Source organism: Periplaneta americana, chromosome 7 (genome assembly GCF_040183065.1).
Source record: "Periplaneta americana isolate PAMFEO1 chromosome 7, P.americana_PAMFEO1_priV1, whole genome shotgun sequence".
NCBI classification, from domain to species: domain Eukaryota; kingdom Metazoa; phylum Arthropoda; class Insecta; order Blattodea; family Blattidae; genus Periplaneta; species Periplaneta americana.
The window spans coordinates 178,115,304-178,142,199 of NC_091123.1; the positions used below are offsets into that span (position 1 = coordinate 178,115,304).

A 26,896-nucleotide genomic window follows, 5' to 3' on the forward strand; every position below is an offset into this window, starting at 1 on the left:
GTCTGTCTGTCTGTCTGTGTGTCTGTATGTTTGTTACCTTTTCACGCGATAATGGCTGAACGGATTTAGATGAAAATTGGAATATAAATTAAGTTCGTTGTAACTTAGATTTTAGGCTACATGGAATTCAAAAGACATTATTTAAAAGGGGGGTTATAAGGAGGCCTGAATTAAATAAATCGAAATATCTCGCTTATTATTGATTTTTGTGAAAAATATTACATAACAAAAGTTTCTTTAAAATTAATTTCCGATAAGTCATATTCCTTGAAAAATTTTGATAGGACTAATATTTAATGAGATAAATGAGCTTTAAAATTAAAATAACTGCCATCTAAGGCCGTGTAATGAATTAAAAAACAAATGACTTCGTCTATAAGGGGCCTTGGACAGCAACAATCGAAAGCTAAGAAAGATAACCTACAGATAATGTTTCTGTGTTTGTATGAAGTAATATCAGAAGCTAAATTAACCGATTTGTATAATTAATTATTAATTCACCATTGGAAAGTGTAGTTTCTCTAGATGGACATAATGCTATAATGTTATTACAGTAACTTCTGAGTGAATCGAGGACAGGTAAGATTAAAATAGCTTCTTATGCACAGAAAACTTGATAGGCTATTCTGTACATTCGTTTCCTGTATTTCCTAAAATAATTTTTAAGAACAAATGAGTGGTCTCTGGATCAAAGTGATCGCATTTTAATTATGCAAATACAATTTAAATTAAGTAACATAATAAACGATTTATCCTCATATCAAACACGAATGTTCCCTGGATCAAATGTCCTATTTTAATTATGTAATTATTTTATATTTATTTCTAACGGGTGCAGCGGAGCGCACGGGTACGGCTAGTTTAAAATAAAGAAATAAAAGGAATCTAGATTCTATCTACTGACCCAAATGTAAATTAATTTACCTTCGATGTCAATTCCGAAATCAATTTATTTCTCTCTTCTCCTGAATGATGCCTATATATTTCTTTTCATGTTGCGTCTCATAATGTCGTTTTATGTTGCTATTTTTGCAAATGATATTTTTTTACACAACAAACACAGGACTTCATCACCATGTTCGAAGCATAAATATTGTATCTTCCACTCTTCCTTGAAAGCTTTAAGCTCTTCCGTTCCGCCGTGATGCGCTGTGTTCTAAGATCTGTACATCCTTTAGCAATGTTTACAGGGAAAAGAGCTCCGCGCGCGCGCAGCGGGCATAAAAGAGCTCTCGCTCTAAATTACTAGTCACCATCGCAAGACTGCTGTAGAACAAGAAAATAATAAATGAATAATATAAAAAAATTAATTTGTAATTATAAACTTTCTAATACCCAAATTAAAGTAATTTACCCATACAAATAAAAGTCGGCCTCGGTAGAGTAGTCGGTATAGTGCTGGCCTACTATGCTCGAGGTTGCGGGTTCGATCCCGGCCCAGGTCGATGACTTTTAAGCTTGTTTAAACGCGACAGGCTTCTGCGGGACAAAATTCCGGTACACCGGCGACGCTGATATAATCTCGGTTGTTGCGAGCGTCGTTAAATAAACCGTAATTTATTTATTTTACATATAAAAATAACATACAAAGTGTACAGATATGATTCTTGCCTCATTATAACAAATAACAATGAACATTTTCATTTTATCGAAACAAAGACTTCTTTTATGTTCAGAAAAAAAAACAATATTTGTACTCTCAAAATACTCGTTCTATGTCACAAGACTTTACTGGAGCAAATTTGAAATATGATACAGTATATCTTACTACTATCACGTGAACAACTACTTTGTGAATCCAATAGTGAATCTCGTATGTGACACATAATATTAAACCCATAATTGTTTTCAAGAAAATATTTTATTTCTAATATAATGACAGCTAGGAAGTCCATATCGTAATTCTGATGTTGAATTTGGACTGTAACGCAACTGAATCCATAGGAGCACGAGACGTCAACATTTAATACCTAGAAAATCTAAAGAACATATGGGTTTAAAGATATTAACCACTTTTTAATCTATATATTCACTCTCAATTTTAATTTTATTTTTGTCTGTATTGGAATCCCCTCCTGAGCACGAGTCTTACTCATTCAGGAGTGGGCTAGTTTATCTTTCATTGTATTTATTAACTTGTATTCATTTCAAACTTACTAGCAATAATAAATAAATGAATAAATAAATAAATTTGATTTTTTTTAAGAATGGACGAGATGTAACAGTGTGGAATTAATAACGGAACACCAAATGCTTGCGTTTTTCAATTATTTTTTCGTTTTGTATGATATGTTAAGCTGTTGCTATGAAATTGTTTGTATATTATTTCTGTTTCTGTAAGTAAAGCTAAATAAGATTATCTGTTAGCATTTTTAGTAGTCTAGGAGGCACTGACTACAATTTCTGTGCTCATAGTTGGCGATGTCTTGACATTGAGACGTGATAGGTTTCATAATGTTTCGTCATAGCTGTTTATATTACTATGGCAACTTTGTGGTATTCGTACGGATAAATGAATCATAACAATGTTTTCGCCGTACTCTACGCGTACAGGAGACACTTAACCAACGTTTTACCTCTCAGCATTAAAAAGAACCTGATCCAAACTTTAGTGATGCCCCACTTCGATTATTGCGATTCTCTATTCACGAATCTAAATACTGATCTTGCCCATAGACTACAGCGTGTTCACAATATCTGCGTTCGTTTCGTTTGTAACATTAGAAAATTCGATCATGTAACACCGTCACTAGAATTGTTGTCTTGGAGTCCACTTAAAGAAAGAAGATTCTTCAACTCTCTCTTATTACTATTTAAAATCATCCACACCTCCACACCCTCTTACCTAGCATCTCGTTTTGTTTACCTTTCACTACCTCGAACCCGGAACATGTACCTTCTCTCTATTTCTCTGCACAGAACATCCTTCTACTCATCATCTTTCAGCATATCTATTCCACGCCTCTGGAACTCTCTCCCTGACCATATCAGAGACTGTCGGACAATATCAAAATTCAAATTTAAATTAAAAAAAAGACATTCTAGTTCATGGAAGTGCTTGTTGAACACATGTCAGGTTGCGCAACTTCGGCTTAACCCATGACATATAGTAAATATTGTAACTATGCTGTTGTAAAATTGACAATTAATATGTAATGTATTTATTATTGTTGTTATTATTATTATTATTATTATTATTATTATTATTATCAGTTATCATCATTGCTATCTCTGTTTTTCTTTCTTTTTTTTCTTGTATTAGCTCGATGAGAGCTCTATAGTGTACTTTTGACTCTGTTGACTCTCTATAGAGCTTTAATTTAATTTGTATTATTTTCGCCAGCGTCTGTATTTATTTTTTGTATTTATATGTGCTATCTGGTGGGATGGAAGAGAAGGTCTTATGGCCTTAATCCTGTCAGAATAAATAAACAAATAAATGAATAAATATATATATAAGTAAATAAAAAATAAATAAATAATAAATAAGTAAATAAATAAATAATAAATAAATAAATAAATAAATAAATAAATAAATAAACAAACAAAGAAACAAACAAAGAAACAAGTAGGTAGGTAGGTAAGTAAGTAAGTAAGTAAATAAATAAGTAAATAAAAATAAGTAAATAAATAAATAATAAATAAATAAATAATAATAAGTAAATAAATAAATAATAAATAAGTAAATAAATAAGTAAATAAATAAGTAAATACATAAATAAGTAAATAAATAAATAACTAATTAAATAAATAAATAAACAAACAAACAAGTAGGTAGGTAGGTAGGTAAGTAAGTAAGTAAATAAATAAGTAAATAAATAAATAATAAATAAATAAATAAATAAACAAACAAACAAGTAGGTAGGTAGGTAAGTAAGTAAGTAAATAAATAAGTAAATAAAAATAAGTAAATAAATAAATAAATGAATAAATAAATAAATAAACAAACAAGTAGGTAGGTAGGTAGGTATTTAGGTAGGTAGGTAAGTAAGTAAGTAAATAAATAAGTAAATAAAAATAAGTAAATAAATAAATAAATAATAAATAAGTAAATAAATAAATAATAAATAAGTAAATAAATAAATAAATAAATAAGTAAATAAATAAGTAAATACATAAATAAGTAAATAAATTAGTAAATACATAAATAAATAATAAATGAGTAATTAAATAATAAATACATAATAAATAAGTAAGTAAATAAGTAAATAAATAAATAAGTAAATAAATAACTAAGTAAGTAAGTAAATAAATAAGTAAGTATGAATGAATGAATGAATAAATAAATTGTTATGAAAAACAGTAGTTTCCATATAGGTGTGCCAAAATTAATTAAAAATACAGTTTAAAGTAAGGCACGTGATGAAATTTTTTCTTTTAGGTGCCTGATCTACATCCGTTTTAAATTGAGTTAACCCTGGCAGGCATTTGGCTAAGAAGATCATTAATTTGTGTAAGTGACATCCTGTAAAGGTTCATCTTTATGCATGAGGAAAGCTTAGTAAAGACAAATCGTTTTGGTTGTCTATAGTTGAGTTTCTGGTATTTCCGAAAAGTCTAACACACACTTTAATTGAAAATAGAAGCAAAAAAAAAAAAAAAAAAAGAAACCCGAGGCAACACTGGGTGATACAAATGAGGGACTTCACATTTATCACACTGATAATAATGGAAGGTTAAAAGCACATTCAAGGTTTGAAGGATATAATGTATTTCGTTATGATTATTTTTCACAAAGAGTTTTTGCTATCATGTACTCGTAATTATGCACGTGAAACACTGAAACTCACACGTATCTTCTTATCATTATAGTAATTTATTTTGAAAAGATATTTAAAAAATGACCTTAGCTAGAAGAGCGTAAAAATGATAAATTTGAGTAAAATTTCCCCTCACTCTCACCATATAAAAGGTGCTTAGAGCAGCTAAGGAAGTATCAGTCAGTCACTAGCAGAAGAGACAGCTTTTTCTACTGAGTGTGAGTATAACATCGTGAATTTGCAGGCTTCCCGAATATTGTAATGATAAGTGGCGACAGTTGCCAGTACTGGTCTCTGTTTAAAATAAAGAGTAATTAAGCATATAGCTTACTTTAGACTTTAAGCCAGAAAATTGTAAGTTGCTTTTTAGATCTGAACTTATACAAAATTTGTATGTGAAACTTGGCATCACTATAAAACAATTTTGACTAGTGAGGCTTTAAAATTAACTATCACAGTTGCGAAAGTTGGAATGAAACAGACTTCTCTTCTTCCTCTTCGATATTCTTCTGTCACGGATTAGTTGTCCGTTGTCCACTTGAACGTCGCTATGACAACTGAACGTACTCTTTTTCATTTTCCGTATTATTGATGCTTTGTCATCAATTTTTCTTTCAAATTTAATATCTAACCTGCCATGATGGAAAGGAGCACTTGTCAAATTTTGAAGGTCATATTTTATATTTTGTGTACCAGTCTGTCATAAAGTTTGATGACTTTCATATAAATAATTTATATGTGTGATAAGATAATATATCCGACATCTTTAATTGTGAAATAAGATTGAAACGATATGTAACAAATATTTATATTTAATACAATCTATTTACTTCGTACTTTGTATTTATATACAATTTAATTTTTGTTTGTTTATTTACGATTAGTGATGAGAAAGAAATATGTGCAAATACATGTTTGTTCGAAACTGCATATCTTAATGAAACTTATGTAGCAATTACATACGTTTCATTTCAAAACTTCTCAGTCTAAATAACTAATTATTTAAATTGAATTCAATTTAAACAAACAACACGTCAATTTAGATATTGAGGGGGAAGTCTGAAACTAGGCTTAATTGCATTTTAGAATTCACCCCCAACCCCGTCCATCCACACTTTGAAACTTCAAATGGAACCCCTATATTTTTATACTTAAATACGAAAGAGCATTCAATTGTTTATACACGTCATTCATTTGTTTTCGCATCTTTTGTTTTCTATCGTCGCCTGGCAACCTATATTTTTGTTATTATCAGTTGGTTGTAGGATGAAAACATAGCTTATTTTGTGTGATTTCCTAAATTTGATCAATGAGGATTATTTATGATATTTCTTGAAGGGTATACACAATTTTAAAATAATTTAATACACAAACATAACCATTACATGAAATTCTTAATACGTTTTTGTAGCTTTATTCTCTTCAACCTAATCACCAATAAGAACAATCCACGTGTTGTAGTTGAGTGAACATAAAAAATATCTAATTGCAATAATGTGAACTGAAATCACAATGATTACATAAGCCTAAGTTCGTAGTACAATAGGCATATTTTTTAGCAAAAAAAGTCCTTCATATTTCTCCACAGAAAAATATAAAATCATAAGTTTATTACATCGATCTTTTTAATTAGACCTTATTCAAATATTTTTGAAACACGACTTTATATAGAAAAGCCAAAAAAAAGGCATTAAACTTGGAATAAAATAATTTCGTTAAAATAGCCAAAAAGGACAAAATAGAAACTCATAAAATACTGAGAAAGACATGGAAATAGTTTCTTCTTTAACAGAAGCTCAGTATCTGCAACGAATAAGAAAAGGAATTTTGCCAAACTTCCGGACTCTCTTAATGGGTTGAAGGAAAATCCCGGAAAAAACCTCAACCAGATAACTTGTCCGAACCAGGATTTGAACCCGGAACCGCTAGTTTTACGGTCAGAAGTGTACAGATCTATTATTGGTCCAATCTGAAGTGAGTATTTTTAGCCACATTCTAACAGTATAAATTAGTGGTTAAAATCTATAATCTTGTCGCAATTATGTTTAATATCACCATTATTTTATAGTGTTAATGTTTATTTTATTTCTGGTAATAATGAAGAAACCTGCCACATTTTTGTCTTCGTACAACATGTGAACTACTTGAAATATCGTCGTGTAAGGCTGAAGTTTTATTAAGATTGCAATTGAGGGGATCAGAAGCAAAGGGGTATAAGTGCACTTAAGTTATTTTTGAGAAGATGTGGTTGAAAGTACTTAAGCTTTCTTAAATTCCGTGAATTTTATTCTTTTAATTTTAGTAAGTGATTTGGTTAAAAAATATATATATATATATATATATATATATATATATATATATATATATATATACAGGGTGATTCACGAGGATTTACCGTCTCTTAAGGAGCTTATTTCCGAAGACATTCTGAGCAAAAAAGTTACATAAACATTTGTCCTAATCTCAATATTTTCAGAATTACACTAATTAGAAGTTGTTTGTAAAATAACATTATTGTTGAGTTTTAAGGGTAAAAGAATATTACAGATAAAGAATGAACTATTCAGGAGTATCATTTCTTTAATTACTGTAGCTAATATTCTGAAGCTAAAAAATGTTTATGCTTGACCATGCCGAAATGTAGTAATTATGCACCTGGTAGTAGCCCTTTAATGCACCTCATTAAAGTATACCTAGTCATTATTTTTATTTTATTGGGTTATTTTACGACGCTGTATCAACATCTAGGTTATTTAGCGTCTGAATGATATGAAGGTGATAATTCCGGTGAAATGAGTCCGGGGTCCAGCACCGAAAGTTACCCAGCATTTGCTTCTATTGGGTTGAGGCAAAACCCCGGAAAAAACCTCAACCAGGTAACTTGCCCCGACCAGGATTCGAACCCGGGCCACCTGGACGCGCTGACCGTTACTCCACAGGTGTGGACTCCTATTCATTATAATTCAGTTGTTCAGCCAATGAGAAATCACCTTTGTACTGATTGTACCATTATAAAACCGCAAGTATCGATTATTCTGGGATACGCAATCGAAAGACAATTAGCGAAAAGTCACGGAGGCTGGAAATCCAATACTGTCGCAGAAGGTTATGTTCTGTTACTATAATAATTAGCGTTAATTGTAAATAATATTCAAATAAATTGAATTTGTCATCTCGTTTTTCAATTCTAAATCAATTTCCAGGTTATATCAAGCCTAATCTTCATGTTATTATCTACAGACGTGGACAAATTATTAGCAAAATTGGAGATTTTTATTATATATTTTTACAAAGTATGATTCTTCAATTTAGACTACAGTTGACATCTTTGAGCATTTCCAAATTATTAGAAAAATCGAAGATTTGTATGTATATTTTTACAAAATTTCACTCTTCAATTTAGACTACAATTGATATTTTTGCATATTTACAAATTATTAGCAAAAGTGAAGATTTTTTGTATATTTTTACAAAATTCGACTCTTCAATTTGGACTACAGGTGACATTTTGGATATTTCCAAATTATTAGCAAAACTGAAGATTTTTTATTATATATTTTTACAAAATTTGACCCTTCACTTTAGACTGCAGTTGACATTTTTGCATATTTACAAATTATTAGCAAAATTGAAGATTTCATTATATATATATTACAAAATTTGACTCTTCAATTTAGAATAGCTTACATTTGATGTTTTGCATATTTCTATCTGCTGTAACGATATAAATATGCAAAATTGTCAACTGTAGTCTAAATTGAAAAGTCAAATTTTGTAAATATAATTATCATAAAAATTGTCAATTTTGTTAATAATTTGTCCACGTCTGTAGATTATATCAAGGTCAATGACATTCGTGTTTCGGAAAAAATCAATACTTTCGCGTCTGCGCACATCTCACAATTCAGGTCAGTTCTACTCCTCACTTACATAACCATAACATGAATACTTGCGCTCGTTTCATAAACATACTCGCGTCTTAATTACTACCATTATAGGCTCGTTGCGTAATGTACTATTTGTGAATTCCATAGTCGCTTCGTACAGAATTTTTCTTGGATTTTTAACTACAAAATTACATTTTCTTACGCATTTATCACAACAATTGTTGCAAATCACGTCACTCTTATAAATTCTTTAAGGCTGTACATTAGGATGCATAATTAAACTGTAAAGAATCAAGTTCCTAAAGTTGTATGATTTGTAACAATTTTTGTGATAAGTGCGTAAGAATATCATTTTTAGTTAAGAATTGAAAAAAAAAATCTGTACAAAGCAATTAACACATTTTTAGCTTCAGAACACTAGCCAATTAAAGAAGTGATACTTCTGGATAGTTAATTTTCTATTTGCAATATTTTTTACCCTTAAAACTCAAGACAAAGGTTTTTTACAAACAACTTAAAATTAGTGTAACTCTGATAATACAGAGATTAAGACATATGTCTATATGACATTTTTTGCTCAGAATATCTTCGGAAATAAACTCCGTAAGTGACGGTAAATCTTCGTGAATCATTCTGTATATTTCTTTGCCATTAAAATTTAAGATATTTTAGCTTGCCCTGGATGCACTTAACTAATGTTCTTAGAAATGTCACTTGTACCCCTTTTCCTTCTGACCCCCTCAATTAAGTTTTATTGCTTAATCATTCTTTAATCCTGAATATTGTTTTTTCAGAATCATGTTCGCCAAAACCATCAGCATCGCTTTGCTTGCCTTCGTGTTCATACAAGTAAGTGTTTTCAAATATAAAATATGCATTTATTGAAATAATGCTTATATATTATTATTATTATTATTATTATTATTATTATTATTATTATTATTATTATATATTATTTTTAAGAGTCCAGGAAAACAGAGAGGGTTTGGAATTGAACGGGTTACATCAGCTGCTTGTCTATGGGGATGACGTGAATATGTTAGGAGAAAATCCACAAACGATTAGGGAAAACACGGGAATTTTACTGGAAGCAAGTAAAGAGATAGGTTTGGAAGTAAATCCCGAAAAGACAAAGTCTATGATTATGTCTCGTGACCAGAATATTGTACGAAATGGAAATATAGAAATCGGAAATTTATCTTTTGAAGAGGTGAAGAAGTTCAAATATCTTGGAACAACAGTAACAAATATAAATGATACTCGAGAGGAAATTAAACACAGAATAAATATGGGAAATGCCTGTTATTATTCGGTTGAAAAGCTTTTATCATCCAGTCTGCTGTCAAAAAATGTGAAAGTTAGAATTTATAAAACAGTTATATTACCGATTGTTCTTTATGGTTGTGAAACTTGGACTCTCACTTTGAGAGAGGAACATAGGTTAAGGGTGTTTGAGAATAAGACGCTTAGGAAAATATTTGGGGCTAAGAGGGATGAAGTTACAGGAGAATGGAGAAAGTTACACAACACAGAACTGTACGCATTGTATTCTTCACATGTAGCACGTATGGACGAATCCAGAAATACCGGAGGGAAAAAGACCTTTAGGGAGGCCGAGACGTAGATGGGGAGATAATATTAAAATGGATTTGAGGGAGGTGGGATATGATGATAGAGACTGGATTAATCTTGCTCAGGATAGGAACCAATGGCGGGCTTATGTGAGGGCGGCAATGAGCCTCCGGGTTCCTTAAAAGCCAGTAAGTTAGTTATACTTATGCAGAAATTTCTTCGTAACACTTTGTCCTCTTGTTTTAGGGCTTGCAGCAACTGTATTCGTTACGGATGAAATCGCAACCGCTTGCGAAGAATCTTGCCTTAAAATCAGTGTAGTATTTACGGATTGTAGGCCCACTGGGTGGATATGCACCGAACTTTGTTCGGTAATGCCATTGCACATTAATAACCGACTGGTTCACATGAAAATCAAGCTTTGCTGTCCTCTAAAGCAGCTATTTCGCCTGAACAAGGAACTAATTTGTTTATATGCGCTATTTTTTTTTGTTTTAGTAGGTTATTTTACGATGCTCTATCAACATCTCAGGTTATTTAGCGTCTGAATGAAATGAAGGTGATAATGCCGGTGAAATGAGTCCGGAGTCCAACACCGATAGTTACCCAGCTTTTGACGCTAAATAACCTGAGATGTTGAGGGAAAACCCCGGAAAAAACCTCAACCAGATAACTTGCCCTGACCAGGATTCGAATTCGGGCCACCTGGTTTTACGGTCAGACGCGCTAACCGTTACTCTACGGGTGTGGGTATATGCGCTGTTATGAGGCAGTGTTGCCAACTAGGAAAACAACTCAACTTTTTTAGTTTCTCTTTCAATTGGTACTATGTTCATGCACCTCAGATTCATAGAACGTAAATTACATGTGTTCGAAACCGGAAAGGTGTTTTGTAGGAGCTCTGTATTTCAGTAAATGTATCATCATAGCTAGAATGGTTTTCTCATTTCATGTGTGGACAAAATGTGTTGGCTCCTGAAAATAAAGGGGCTGGGTCCTGAAAGTGTTTAGTTTTGTCTAACCGTGGTAAAGAATTATTTTTTGTCACACATAAGCTGTCTCTAAATAAATACTTCGTTATTATTGTTTTTAAATTTAAGCGGCATTTTGTACTTGAGTAGGGCTACTATTCCTGTTGTACACCGACTTAATACTGGGTGTTCATTTCAAAGTGTGTCATGACGTCACTGTAGTTGGGTCACCGATTTGAAGCGAGTTTCAGCTGATATGTTAGAGAAGTTGCCTATTATTTAAGGCGTTCTTCAATCTGAACTTGAGAACGTGTACGGTATAACTTGAACGTCGTAGCAACAGACGGCGGTCTGTACTGTCTGTGTGCTACCATAACCTCTTTCGAACTGTGTTTTGCGACGGCAAGTCGTACGCAGGGTATTTGTTATCATCGGTTGCGTACGGTAACATTCCACAACACAAATCAAATGCTCCGTGTCCATGTTGACCGTCGAAGTTAATGTCAACAAATACGTAAGTAATCGTCTTAACCCTCTCCCCATATCCAGACAGTACGTATTTCCAAACAGTTCACATTCCTGCCACTACCGGCGTTACCGTACGTATCGGTACGTACTCTTCAGAATGAACGCCGTACTTGCTAGCCATCTTCTCTGCCTCTTAGGTTATACACTTGAGCTGCGGAAGTGTAGGAAGATTGAATTCTCTAGGCTCATCAGCTAGCCACATGACGGCATACAGCGAGCCAAGACACATTTTGAACTGAACACCCAGTAGACACGGGTACACAAATAGATATGAACACAGTACCGGAGCGTGAAGCTAGTAGTATCGAGGTACACCTAACTTGTATTCTAAGCAACAAAACTCAGAACTCTAGCCTTAAGTTATTACCTCACATGGACACGAACTATTTACAAATAAAATTGTACGACTGTGTACGGTAGAGGAGCTTCGAGTATTATGGAATATTCGAGTAATGTGGAATAATGATGTTTCATCTCTATAAAACGTCACAACCAACCGGGAACCACGAAAACTACTTAGTATGATCCTCCTAGAGCTACTGTTGTAGTCTCGCTTGAGTTGAAGTAGTTGAAGTTGTTAGTAATCAGTGCTATGTTCTGTTGTTTTCTAAAACTTTTGCAGGTAATCTGATATTAGTAGATGATTACTAAATATGCATGTGATATACAGGGACATCACTTTATTTTTACCAACATTTTTAACATTAACCTGGCTATACTCGGAAACACTGTTATCCCCTTTCATTACAGGAGTTTGGTGTTACTAGTGCAATATGTAAACAAATCATTTTACTAGCTATAGGAGGAGGGAAAAATAGTGTATCCATTTATGTTACAGGGAAATACGATATTACGACTTTCAGTTAGTTTATTACTTTTGCGATATTTTATCAAAATACAGTAGAGTAGATCTAGTAACAGTTTTTTTTTCACAAACTCAACTCTTCAGGCGATTGTATTCATTATATAATGGATACTTTATTCAGCATATTACCGTACTTTCGGTAACTCTAATCTTCAATTCTGCTCAGTCCACACAGATAAAGTTATTCAGTTATGCCACACACCGTACTTGTGCGAAATAAGCAGGGCCAGGTGTTGATGGAAATCGCGAAAATCACGACATAATAGATATACAATAGATTTTTACCGATCTTTACGAATCAAGTGATTCTGATTAATAATATGTAGATAAAACAATCACAAAAAATCGCGAAATAGAGTTCTAATATCGAAATATGAACACATTCGCGAATTGTTACTATTGCGTCGTTTAATAGCGAATTTCACATTCTGAGTTCTTTTTTCGGACATTTTTTTTCATTTGAATTTGTTATAAATTCAAGTAGGCTACATTACATGGTATTCCAGGTGTTCTGATTACATGAGTGAACTCAAAAGAGGGAGAATTCAACATTTCACTAATAATTTGAAAGTGTTAAGTTGAGGGCTGCATTTTTTTTCGTTTTTAATGAACAAATATTGTCTATTGGCCATACCGCACCTTTACTAGAATCGAACGAACCTTTAATGTTAATTATTTGGAAAGTAATATTCATACTGAGTTAATACTCCAATTTCGAAATAATTGTGTTTTTCAAAATCTCCATTAATATCCGCCAAGAGTACAAATCAATCTCTGCCAATACCAATATTAAAAAACACAAATGATAAAATTAATCTCCATAAATACCTGCCCCTGGAAATAAGCTTCAATAATATAGGCTCTTTCTTCTATAGAAAACGCAACCATATTTCTGAAACACACTATATTCTTTACCCTGCTAGCAGACTTCGAATGCAACAGCGGCTGTAAGTTTGTGTGGCTGACGGGAGCAAGGACATTAGTGAAAGGGGTGGGAGTCAAGTACATTCAGAAACCCAGGTACAATAAAAATGCAAGTAGAAATAAAGTGATGTCCCGGTACAATTTAACGAAATACGCCATGTAAGGAAGTAGTTAATCTTTATCATCTCAGTGGTTTTAGGTATTTATATTTTTTCCGAGATCATTTGATAGATGTTTATTTTACAAAATGGCTGTGCGGATAATATGGAACACCAATATTCTATATTCCATATTGTCCTCACTTACTACCGTATATCTCACAGGCCTATTAACCGAAAGAAAAATATAAGATGACATGAGACATTCTATCAACGGTACTTTTACATATATAGGAAAACTGTGAAATTATTTATTAACGAAAACTAACATTGGCTATGTTGACAGTAAACCACTGTATTTGCTTTGGATTAGATTATGTCCGTCTACTTTTTTTTTTTTAGTTATTTCAAGTATTCATTCAAAGTTCTGGGCTTTTCCATTTATTTTAACACATTTTTAGTAACAGTTTTTAAATAAATGACAGGAATACTAAGTAAAAATTGTTGTATTCCATATTACCCTCATATTCCATATTACTCGAAAAATGTACATTTTTTATATTGGTCGTTATTTACGTAATATAGAAATAATTTATTGAGTTGATGCTACGACAAACAATTAAAAAGAAGTTAAGCAAATTATATATTCACTAATCATTAATTTTGTGTCAATAATGTTTAGATGCTTAACAAAAACAAAAATGATGTTCCATAATACCCGAAGTTCCTCTATATTTAGTGACAAATGATACTGTAAATGTAAGTGAATGAAAGGAATAACATTTCCAAGTATGTAATTTATAATATAGTGCATGACTTCACATCGAAGATTAAGTTCTAAATGCGCAATTACCTATTATTTCAGGTTATGAACGTCGCTAGGTCTGATGAACCCACCACAGTCTCAGGTATTTATTTGAAGAGCAGCTACATAATATTAGCTGACTTGCATTTATAAATTTTACTAGTAAACAGTACGTTCCAAAAATATGTTCGCGTTTTCCAGTGACGAAAGAGCTTTCAATATTGCATCATTTTCCATTTGTCTACGTCGCATCCCGGTTTCCCCCACCTGCTTCTATTCGCCTCTCTGTAAATGCTAGTAGTGACTTGGCTGTCTTAGCTCTTTTCTAAGAACATTAATTTCTGTTAGGAATTGGACGTCTACGTAATATTATACCCATACAATTGTTTAAAATAACTTAAATAAAAGGGCCCCGTTAAGTAATTAACTGTCACGTGATTTCCTCCCTTTCTACGACGCTGCGACGTAACCACTTGGACGGACAGTAGATAGTATGTCTGAGTAATTTTATCTTTTCGGATTAGGCAGAAGTGGAGATTGAATTTACAGTATGTAAGGTCTCTTTTATACAGTAAGTACAGAATTATTTCAACATGAGTTACTGATACGAAATACAAATCTCATAATTGGAATTACGTACAATAGTCTATAGTGCGATAATATGCATATTAGAACTGAAGCCTGTATCGAAATGAACGGCCATCATTTTCAAAAATGTGTTTAAATATCCATATTATGATTATTTTTCAATTTAACTTCAATCTCTATATTGTACGCTAATGTGCTGTAGGCAGTATAATATACACTGCATAATGAATACGTCCACATGGACAGCTCAGTTCGTGAGTAAAACCACTAATCGTTAATACAGTACTGTATTTTGATTAAACACAAACCTAATCAAAATTATCAAACTCAAAATCGTGATATTTTCTAGTTTACGTCAATGGATGAACTACTTTTCTTCCCTCCTATACCTAGTAAAGTGATTTGTTTGTATATTACGCCAGTATCATCGAACTCCAATCGTGGAAGGGAGTAGCAAACGGTGTTTCCGGTTCTTTAGGCCTACCGTTGATCCAAGGTATAGCCAGGTTTATATTATAAATGTTAGTAAAAATAAAATAATGTCCCTGTAGAATTCGATATGGAAATCATTGAAAATTTCCCGTCACTGTTTATCTCAGACGTAACTCATTGTAATGAATAACTGTAACGAAATGGATAGAAGTCCAAACTGAAAGGTATATATATTTATTATGGACGAGTTTCTTGGGCAGATTTCCTCAGAATATTTCAGCATTTTCTTTCATCCTCTAGCTATAGATTTTTTTTACTATTCTCAAATCAAACATTTTTATTATCTATATCTATACTAATAATAAATCTGTAGCCGAAATTTTTCTGGTAATTTTCGATTTTCCAAAAATAATTGGTCCTAACATATATAATTAACCGCCCTGAAACCGAAAATCGCTTTTTTGAAATTTTTGTTTGTATGTCTGTCTGCATGTTTGTTACCTTTTCACGCGATAATGGCTGAACCGATTTATATGAAAATTGGAATATAAATTAAGTTCGTTGTAACTTAGAATTTAGGCTGTATGACATTCAAAATATTTTATTTAAAAGGGAGGTTACAAGGGGGCTTGAATTAAATAAATCGAAATATCTCCCTTATTATTAATTTTCGTGAAAAATATTACATAACAAAGGTTTCTTTAAAAATAATTTCCGATAAGTTTTATTCTATGCAAAAGTTTGATAGGACTGATATTTAATTAGATAAATGAGTTTCAAAATTACAATAACAACGCCATATAAGGCGGTGTAATGAAATAAAAAACAAATGACTTCGTCTATAAGGGGCCTTGGACAATAACAATCGAAAGCTATGAAACATAGCGTACAGAGGATGTTTCTGTGTTTGTATGAAATAATGTCGGAAACTAAATTAATCGATTTGTATATTAATTCACCATTGGAAAGTGTAGTTTCTCTAGATGGACATAATGCTATAATGTTATTACAGTAACTTCTGAGTGAATCGAGGACAGGTAAGATTAAAATAGCTTCTTAAGGCTGGTTCACAATAAACCGGAAACGAGAATCGGAACGAAAACGAATACGGTAAAATTGTTAAAATGTGTACATTTAAATGTGAGCATTCACAATTAACGAAAAGCTTGCCGGAGCCCGGGATCGGGAACGGAGAGTTGGCCAAGTTTCAACTTTGGCGTTCACGTTTCCGATCACAGCCCACTAGATTCATTCTATTGCCATCTAAAAGCTATTTCGTCGTCGTATATTTTGTAGCAAGAAGACCGTGACATAACCTATGCATTATTTTGTTCTGTGCTGTGCATCATGGAGCAAGTTTTATTTGGTGAGATTCTAATATTGAGTGTTGAGGAAAATCCTCACGTTTACGATAAGCGTCGCGTCTCGTATAAAGATGAGAAAATGAAGGAGAATACGTGGCTTTCAATAACTGCATCTTTGAACACCGATCGGAAGTGAATCATATTTTATTACTGTATTGGTTGTATTACACACTACATATTCATGCTTCAATTCAATAACTACTGTTGTGTTCATTTTTGTTCTATTACAAATGTTTCTTCTCTAATTATTTTACGTTATGGTAGACTTAAAATAGGTTGTGATAATAAAGATGCATGGGCATATTTATAGTACCGTTGAAATGTTGAAGTTGGTTAATCTGTGTTTATGTTGGCTGCCTTGTACTCATGAGAGAACGCCATTGGTCAATTATACACAAATAACATCAGAATGCGTAATATCTACTTTACATATCGTTATTGACATGTGTATCGATATGCATAGTCGTCTACGTTCTCGATTTATTGTGAATAAAAAATGTTCATATTCACGTCCTCTGCTTCTCGTTTTCATTCTGGTTCTCGTTCCCGGTTTATTGTGAACCAGCCTTAATGCATAGAAAAGTTGATAGGCTATTCTGTACATTCGTTTCCTATATTTCCTAAAATAATTTTTATGACCGAATGAGTGGTCTCTGCATCAAAATGATCGCATTTTAATTTTTAATACAATTTAAATTAAGTAACATAATAAACGATTTATCCTTCCATCAAACACGAATGTTCCCTGGATCAAATGTCCTATTTCAATTATTTTATTTATTTCTAACGGGTGCAGCGGAGCGCACGGGTACGGCTAATTGGGCAATAAATTGTTAAACAAGATTGAAAACAATGAATTATAATTACAGTTACTTAATTCTAATGTTTCTGCAGTCGAAACCGCTACAGATGATATTTGTGCTATACCTGATCAACTCCAACCCTTCATCCCCTGGGCTAACGCCCTGGCAAAACAGCTGAATGATTCAGCCAACGATGCCGTCCTCCTGAAGCAGCAGTTGATCGATGGTTGCAATGGATTGAAAGGTAAGTTTTGTCAAGTCTGTACATTAAGAGAAGGAAGGCCCTATGGCCTTAACTCCGCCAGCATAACTAAATACTGTAAATAATAATAATACTTACTTACTTACTGGCTTTTAAGGAACCCGGAGGTTCATTGCCGCCCTCACATAAGCCCGCCATTGGTCCCTATCCTGAGCAAGATTAATCCATTCTCTACCATCATATCCTACCTCCCTCCCTCAAATCCATTTTAATATTATCCTCCCGTCTACGTCTCGGCCGCCCTAAAGGTCTTTTTTCCCTCCGGCTTCCCAACTAACACTCTATATGTATTTCTGGATTCGCCCATACGTGCTACATGCCCTGCCCATCTCAAACGTCTGGCTTTAATGTTCCTAATTATGTCAGGTCAATAATACAATGCGTGCAGTTCTGTGTTGTGTAACTTTTTCCATTCTCCTGTAACTTCATCCCTCTTAGCCCCAAATATTTTCCTAAGCACCTTATTCTCAAACACCCTTAATCTCTGTTCCTCTCTCAAAGGGAGAGTCCAAGTTTCACAACCATAAAGAACGACCAGTAATATAACTTTTATAAATTCTAACTTTCAGATTTTTTGACAGCAGACTGGATGATAAAATCTTCTCAACCGAATAATAACAGGCATTTCTCATATTTATTCTGTGTTTAATTTCCTCCCGAGTATCATTCATATTTGTTACTGTTGCTACAAGATATTTGAACTTCTCCACCTCTTCAAGAGATAAATTTCCAGTTTTTATATTTCCATTTCGTACAATATTTTCGTCACGAGACATAATCATAATTTACACAAACATACAAAAATAACATACAAAGTATACAGTTATGATTCTAGCTTCATTATAAAAAATAACAATAAACATTTTTATTTATCAAAACAAATACTCCTTTTATGTTCACAAAAAATATTAAAACAATATTTATACTCTGAAAATATTCTTTCTACTTCACAAGATGTTACTGGAACAAATCTGAAATATAATACATTATTTCTTACTATCATCAGGAGAACAACTACTTTGTGAATCTAATAGTGTATCTCGTATGTGGCACATAATGTTAAAGACATAATTGTTTTCAAGAAAAATTTTCATTTCTTTTGTAATGACAGCTAGGAAGTTTGTATCGTAATTCCGATGTTGAATTTGGACTGTAACGGAACAGAATGCATCACGAGACGTCAACATTTATCGAAGAATAATTCGAAAAAAAAAAATAAATAAACGTGTTACGCACTCCTGTTTGCAAATAACAGATGAATTTACTTTTTAGGAATCATGCATAATATTAACTAGCGAAGCGTGGACTGTGAAGAATAAAGATGTCAGTAGAATAACAGCAAGTGAGATGAGGTTTATGAGAGCAACAGCTGGATATACTCGCTGGGATCATAAAAAAAATGATGGCCTAATGCAAGAACTTCAAATAGAACCCATTATGCAGTTCATCAGCAAATATCAACTTCAGTGGAAGGGTCATCTCGAACGAATGAATCGATGCAGAATTCCAAAAGCACTGCTTCATTACCATCCATATGGCAAAAGATCTCTTGGCCGTCCAAAGAAGATAGGACTGAAAATTCTAGTTTGAGACCGTAACAGGCCACTTGGCCTAATACTTGTTAGGAAGATGATGATGATGCATAATATTAACATTACGTAAATAATACAGTAATAACAGAATAGCTCACTTTGTTCAGGACCTAAAGTATTAATATAAATTAGCAATGTTATTCAAAATATGCCATGTCATTAAATTACATAAGTTAGGTCAGATGCAACATTGTTCATGAATAGGATAGTTATATACAATAAAAGTGATTTAATTGATTTAATACAGTTATATGAACACTATATATAACTATATATAACTGTATTAAATCACTTTTATTGTATATAACTATTCCATGTCATGTTATTGTTGTTGTTTTGTTTTATTGTGTTGGCTTGCGTCTGTATGCAGTAACTGCTTGTTTCTTGCAGTGAATCGCAATTTAATCACAGAAGAACGTGACCTGATGCCATGTGATTTTTCCCTGTGGGGTATTGTGTGTATTTATTTACGATCTTACTAATAAAAACTCTATATACAGACGTTTAACTGTCTTATACTTATACAATGAGTAGCTCATTTATACGTCTTGTGTAAATTCCTTACTAATAATCACTACATACGTCGTGTATAACAGTACAACTGTTACACAGCTACGTCATAGTTTCGTCATTACTTCGTTACGAAAGATAATAGAATATCAGAGATTCTCTATTGCATCCGGTAGAGCGCTCTAGTGTGGCGTGTTAAGTATCGATAGTACGATGGGCTCTAATCGATTACCATACTATATTTTGGTCAGAGAGTACAAGCTACAGTAATATTATTCTAATTATTATGTGCTCTTTAGTTTGTTCGTCTTTGGTTACTAGGCAACCATCATCATAAAATGACAGTCGATACGAACAGCTGTTAGAGGGGCGGCCATTTTTTCTCTATATACAACGCTTAAACAAGGGGTTTCGTATATATAACTACTGCAAAGCAATTCCCATTGTATAGTTACAGACTGTTTATACGTCCATAGCTTATGCATGGTTTATTAGTAACTTTTCTGTCTCAACTCTGCATAAGTCTAGTATAAAAACTATACACAGTTTATTAGTAAGACTGTTAGACTGCAAGTGGGCAAGCACCCGGTGGCAGTGATATACACAATATAAACAATACACTATAAAATTACAATACACAATACAATTATATAATACAAATACAATTATACAATACACAATACAATAAGAATACACAATACAATTTAACACAATAATTACAATTAATAATAATACATAACATAACCTAATTAATAAGTGAACCTAATTTTACAATACAACCTACATATGTATAGGCCCTACATATGTTTCTCATTGGTATTCGTGTATATAACTACTGCAAAGCAATTCCCATTGTATAATTACAGGCTGTTTATACATCCATCGCTTCTGCATGGTTTATTGGTAACGTTTTGTGTCTCAACTCTGCATAAGTCTTTACTCTCATCTCACTCACTGTACTGGCACTATGACACATTTCACTGACACTACAGAACGCATTTCATTTACACTATAAATTATCACTGATCGGAACTATTCACTGCACTGTAAAACCATAACTTCACTGATTCACCTCGCTTCACTGATACAACAGCTCAAATAAGACAAACAATGACACTCTTATTCATCATACTTCTAAACAGAACTACATTTACTAAACATTTCTAGTCTAAGACCCTCTTACAAGTTATTTTTAAATAATTTACAATTCAAACCAAGGGCCAGGCTAAATAAATACATGCCACCTTAAAAAAATTAAATGTTAAATGTCACCTTAATTTTAATTTACACTTGATACACAACTTTTTAAGTTATTCTTGAATCTCCTTAAGGAAGGACAGCCCTCAAAGACCGCTGCAGGTAGGTCATTCCAATCATATATAGTTATATTTAAAAATGAGAATTTACCTACATCTGTTTTCTGTTTCCTACATTTGATTTTAAAATCATGATCGTTCCTACCATAGTACGTTGGCTTCTCTAACCGAGCCGTTATGTCTGACCTAGATGTATTCTGAAGAATAATGATTTAGCTCAGAAACCGAAGGATCTGTATCAGTTTAAAGATATGATCGCACAGTCGTTCATGAAAATGTATTAAAGTTATGAGTCCAAACATTTTGAATTGTGCCTCATTTTAAACAAAATCTGTAGGTTCTAAAGGAATGTGTAGTCAAATGTACATTGAATGTAACTAAATGTAAGAAAGCTTTTCGGGAAAGTGACTTTTAACCCAGTCTGTGTATGAAATAAGTATTAATAGCGTTTTATATTTCTCTCCGATTGCAGCAAATAATTTCCCAAAACAAGACAAACAAGCGCTGGCTGCGAGGCTACAGAGCTTCGGAAATAATTCGGCCAACATTTTGGACCAGATGGCACAGATGTTGGTAGGCGGAGGGGAAATAGTTGCTGACTTCTTTCATGTGGCCGATGAGTTAAATGCGTTAGCAGATGAGGAGAACTGAAACCCGGTATATTTGAATGTCATAGAATGTAAGACAGTATTGAAACTTACATTATAAGAATTAATTGTAATGTTTTATTAAATGATGGCTAATAAAATTATGAATTTTGTGCTTGAAACGTTGAATGTTATTCTTACTGCTTAATTTTGCGTGTAGAAGCAGTTTATCTTGTCACAAATTTCAGCAAGTACATACACCACTTCGAAAATTCAGAAGCAGATAATAATACAATTACGAAGCTCATTTCAGTTGCTGGTTATGATGACTTTTCAATTCATAGTGAACAGTTTTTTCGAACTAGTTGCAAGTACAGTATGCACATTGTAACGCTTACGCCTTCAACGTCGCCGAGGGACATGAAAACTTGTGAGGTATATATCCTACTTCATTTTCCACCGTCACTAGATTGTACTATTAACAGTAGAATATAACGCAGCATATTGACGTCGTTGTTTACATTCACAGTATGTCTGTCTACTATGTTCAAGGAACTCTATAGTCAAGTTGTGTGTACATTGGTTGCTAGTGTCCCGGATTCTAAGCTTGATTATTACATCATTATTATTATTGTTATCATTATCATTATTATTATTGTTATCATTATTATTATCTATACTAATAATAAATCTCCAGCCGAATTTTTTCTGGTAATTTTCGATTTTCCAAAAATAATTGGTCCTAACATATATAATTAACTACCCTGAAACCGAAAATCGATTTTTTGAAATTTTTATTTGTATGTCTGTCTGTATGTTTGTTACCTTTTCACGCGATAATGGCTGAACGGATTTCGATGAATATTGGAATATAAATTAAGTTCGTTGTAACTTAGATTTTAGGCTATATGCCATTGAAAATACATTATTTAAAAGGGGGTTATAAGGGGGTCTGAATTAAATAAATCGAAATATCTCGCTTATTATTGATTTTTGTGAAAAATGTTACATAACAAACGTTTCTTTAAAAATAAGTTTTATTCCTTGAAAAATTTTGATAGGACTGATATTTAATGAGATAAATGAGTTTAAAAATAAAAATAACTGCCATCTAAGGCCGTGTAATGAATTAAAAAACAAATGACTTAGTCTATAAGGGGCCTTGGACAGCAACAATCGAATGCTATGAAAGATAGCCTACAGAGAATGTTTCTGTGTTTGTATGAAGTAATAGCGGAAGCTAAATTAACCGATTTGTATAATTAATTATTATTTCACCAATAATATAATATAATATAATATGATACAATATAATATAATATGTAATGTAATATTATATAATATAATTTAAGTTATTTGAAGGGTTCAGAACCATAGTGGGCCAAGCGTCATTTACGGAATACATAGAAATCAAGGGTTAAAATTAAGTTTTTACCATAATTCAATGGAAACCTATAACAAGTAAAATAAAATATACACATTAAATCTAAATGATGTCAATCTTCATTAAACTATGGTTGCATGTAATAAAAATTAAGAAACATGTTAAAGGAATTGTCATTGCACCAAATGAGTGTCTCTCGACCATATTTCTAACTTTAAATTATTCAAATGTATACATTTTATTTGTATCTGACAAGATCGGAAGTGACCTTGTTCTAGGTCGTGAATTGTGAGATGTGCGCAGATGCGAAAGTATTGATTTTTTCCGAGGAACAATAATGTCATTGACCTTGATGTAATCCCGTTAAACTTGATATAACCTTGATTATTGAATTCGACATTGAAAAACGAGATGACAAATCGAATTTATGTGAATATTACTTACAATTAACGCTAATTATTATAGTAACAGAACAGTATTGGATTTCCAGCCTCCGTGACTTTTCGCTAATTCTCTTTCGATTGCATATCCGAGAATAATCGATACTTGCGGTTTTATAACGGTACAAAGCTGACTCATTATTGGCTGAACACCTGTAAGCTGAGTTGACATTGGCTGAACACCTGTACTTTAATGAGTAGGTGTACTTTAATGACATGCATTAAAAGACTGCTACCAGGTGTATAATTACTACATTTAGGCATGACCGAGCATAAATTAATTTAAAATACATTTTAAAGTAAGACACATGATGAAATGTTTTCTTTTCGGTGCCTGATCTACAGCGTTTTAAAATGAATTAAAACCCTGGAAGGCATTTGGCTAAGAAGGTCTTTAATTTATGTAAGTGACGTCATGTAAAGTTTCATCATTATGGACGAGGAAAACTTAGTAAAGATAATTTGCTTTTTGTTGTCCATAGTTGAGTTTCTGGTATTTGAGAAAAATCTATCAAACACTTTATTTAAAAATAGATGCAAAAAATAAAACCGAGGCAGAATGTAGTGATACAAATGAGGGACGTCACATTTATCACACTGATAATGGGAGGTTAAAACCGCCTATGCGGAACCACATTCAAGGTTCAGATATAATACACTAGTGTTCAAAAGTTAAGCATAATTCATAAAACAGAGAAATGAAAGGGAAAACGGTGAGCAATCGCTATAAATCCACAGTCTAGTATATACAGTCACGAATCTCAATACTTACTAAATATGCAAACATAGAAAGTTGAAATACGCATCCATAGATAGTTGCTAACCACCAGGATCGCTACTATCGCCTCATCACAGACTATTTCCCCAGCAGACGATAAAATGTATTGTACTTTCGATATCGTATTCTTTTGAAAAAATTAACACCTTCCTTCCACTATTGAAATATGAAATACATAAGGTTTATATATTATTTTCATAAAGTACGAGCAGGCGCGGATACAAGGGGGGGGGTCTGGGGGGCTATAGACCCCCCCTATCATTTCAAAGAGTTTTTTTATTTAAAATGTACAAAGCATTATTTTTTCATTCATATAACTTCTATGATTTCTTCACTCTCTAAACTTCATATTATTTTGCTATTTTACTTTGACATACAAACTGTCTTTACAGTTCGCAGTGAATAGATCAGGTAAGTGGTCGCATTCCTGAGGGGTCGTTACCATGGGGTTTAACAATAGCTCGGACTTCGGAACGGAAATCTAACGGTAACCACCTCTACCAAACTGTAGCTAGGCTGCTACCAATATCTTTGTTATCGTACTTTACAATAGCCACTACATTCGACTTCTGAATTGAGACGAGAAGTGATCAGTCCGCACAGGTGAATTATTTAGTGTAACAGTTATAAGAAATTATAAAATGTCGGAACGTAAGTTTCAAACAAATATCTTACAATTTTTCAAGAAGCCGTGTGGTGAAGTGAAAGAAAAGTGCAGTACGGATGACAATGATACAACTGATGAAGAAAAGTGTATGCCTGTTAATACCGTAACAGGGAATCGGTTATGTGCGGTGAAAGTGATGACGCTAGTTCGACGACTCATAATGTATTAGATATTGGTTGCTTAGAGGAAAAAGAAATATGCAGTGACGAGATAAAATACAAAGCTCTAACAAATCCATGGGTTCCAGACGAAAAATATCCATTTCCGAGGACACTAGAATCGGGACAGTCTAGACAATTTCAGCATGCGTGGCTTAAAAGATTTCCATGGCTGTCTTACAGTAAGAAGGATGAAGGTGCATTCTGTCACGTGTGCGTTTTATTCGGAACTAAAGAGGGAGGGCGAAGCAAAGTGACGTTACACAATTTAGTTACGAAACCTCTAAGAAAATTCAAAAAGGCCTCTGAAATATTCCGGAGACATTCAGAGAACAGTTATAACAAAACTGCTCTCTTAAAATGTGCCAACTTTAAACGAGTGTTTGAAGGTAAGATAGAGAACGTTCTGGTTCAATTGAATAATGAAGTGTTACAAACAGTGCGCGAAAACAGGATGAAACTTGTCCCAATAGTAAAAACAATTATTTTGTGCGGCCGACAAAATATTCCATTAAGAGGACACAGGGATGATGGTGCGATTGACTTGGAAAGCGAAAATCAAAACGAAGGTAATTCCAAGGAGCTTCTTAAATATCGCGTTGATGCCGGTGATCAGATTCTGCATATTCATCTTAAAAATGCCCCAAAAAAAACTCTTCTCTAACAAGTAAAACAACGCAAAACGATCTCATAAACTGTTTTGGCACCATTATTGAAAAGAAAATTGTTGAAGAGGTTAACCAAAGTAAAACATCCCAGACGACTTCAGCTTCGTTAAACTGTTAGTAACATTTAATCGACTTTCCATTCCAGTCACCATTTCCTTTAGAATTAGAACTAACTGAAGACTTAGAACCTAAGAGTGACAATATTGTTGTGGTTTATTTATTTGTTTTTAATCCCATTGTTCTGTGTAATGATTATACTACTGTATTCATATGTTAATTGAGGGGTTGGTGCAAGAAAGGCACTTCTCTCAAATGCAAGTTTAGAGAAAATTGATTTTCGAAACTCAAACCGTAATAATGTTATCTATGCATGCCTTTACATTTTGTGTACCGGTACTCCTGACCTCTATGATTACAGTATTGAACTACAACTTTGTGATCATATGCATAACAGATCAGAGATCACAATAAAGTGTTTTACTCAAAAAGGGCACATCCTCTAAAATGCCCTTCTTGCACCCAGCCCCTCAATTATTATTAGCCCCCCCCTATTATTAAATTCTAGATCCGCGCCTGAGTACGAGTCTATATTATTTTCTGTAAACTCACCTTCCTGGATCTTTCTAAGAATGATAACTCTGACCTCTTTTTCTTACAATATCTATAGTACCACAAACGTCTCCTTGTCCCATATTATTATTCAAATTATTGTATTTTAGCCATTTACAGTTATTACAACCGATAACGAACATTTCACAGTTTACACAACTTTTCACAACAATGCGAAATACGGCACAGTCAATGCCTTTTCGATCCAGACCAGGCCGTAATGTAAGTTCGGGTTTTCTATTTCAGTGTGTGGAGCTCAGTGAATTATTATATTATAACTTTATTGCGTATCATTGCTAAGATTCATTTAGTGTAATGTATCCATAAG

At 32.9% G+C, this 26,896-nt stretch overlaps 1 protein-coding gene across 1 annotated transcript; it reads left to right on the forward strand.

Annotated features, from left to right (window-relative positions):
- The first annotated feature begins 4,880 nt into the window (after positions 1-4,880).
- LOC138703802 (uncharacterized) lies at positions 4,881-22,046 on the forward strand. Its single transcript, XM_069831990.1, has 5 exons — positions 4,881-4,978; positions 9,442-9,496; positions 14,471-14,513; positions 17,689-17,841; positions 21,750-22,046. The coding sequence occupies exons 2-5, from the start codon at positions 9,446-9,448 to the stop codon at positions 21,926-21,928; spliced, it is 426 nt and encodes a 141-aa protein (XP_069688091.1). The 5' UTR covers positions 4,881-4,978; positions 9,442-9,445; the 3' UTR covers positions 21,929-22,046.
- Positions 22,047-26,896: the final 4,850 nt, after the last annotated feature.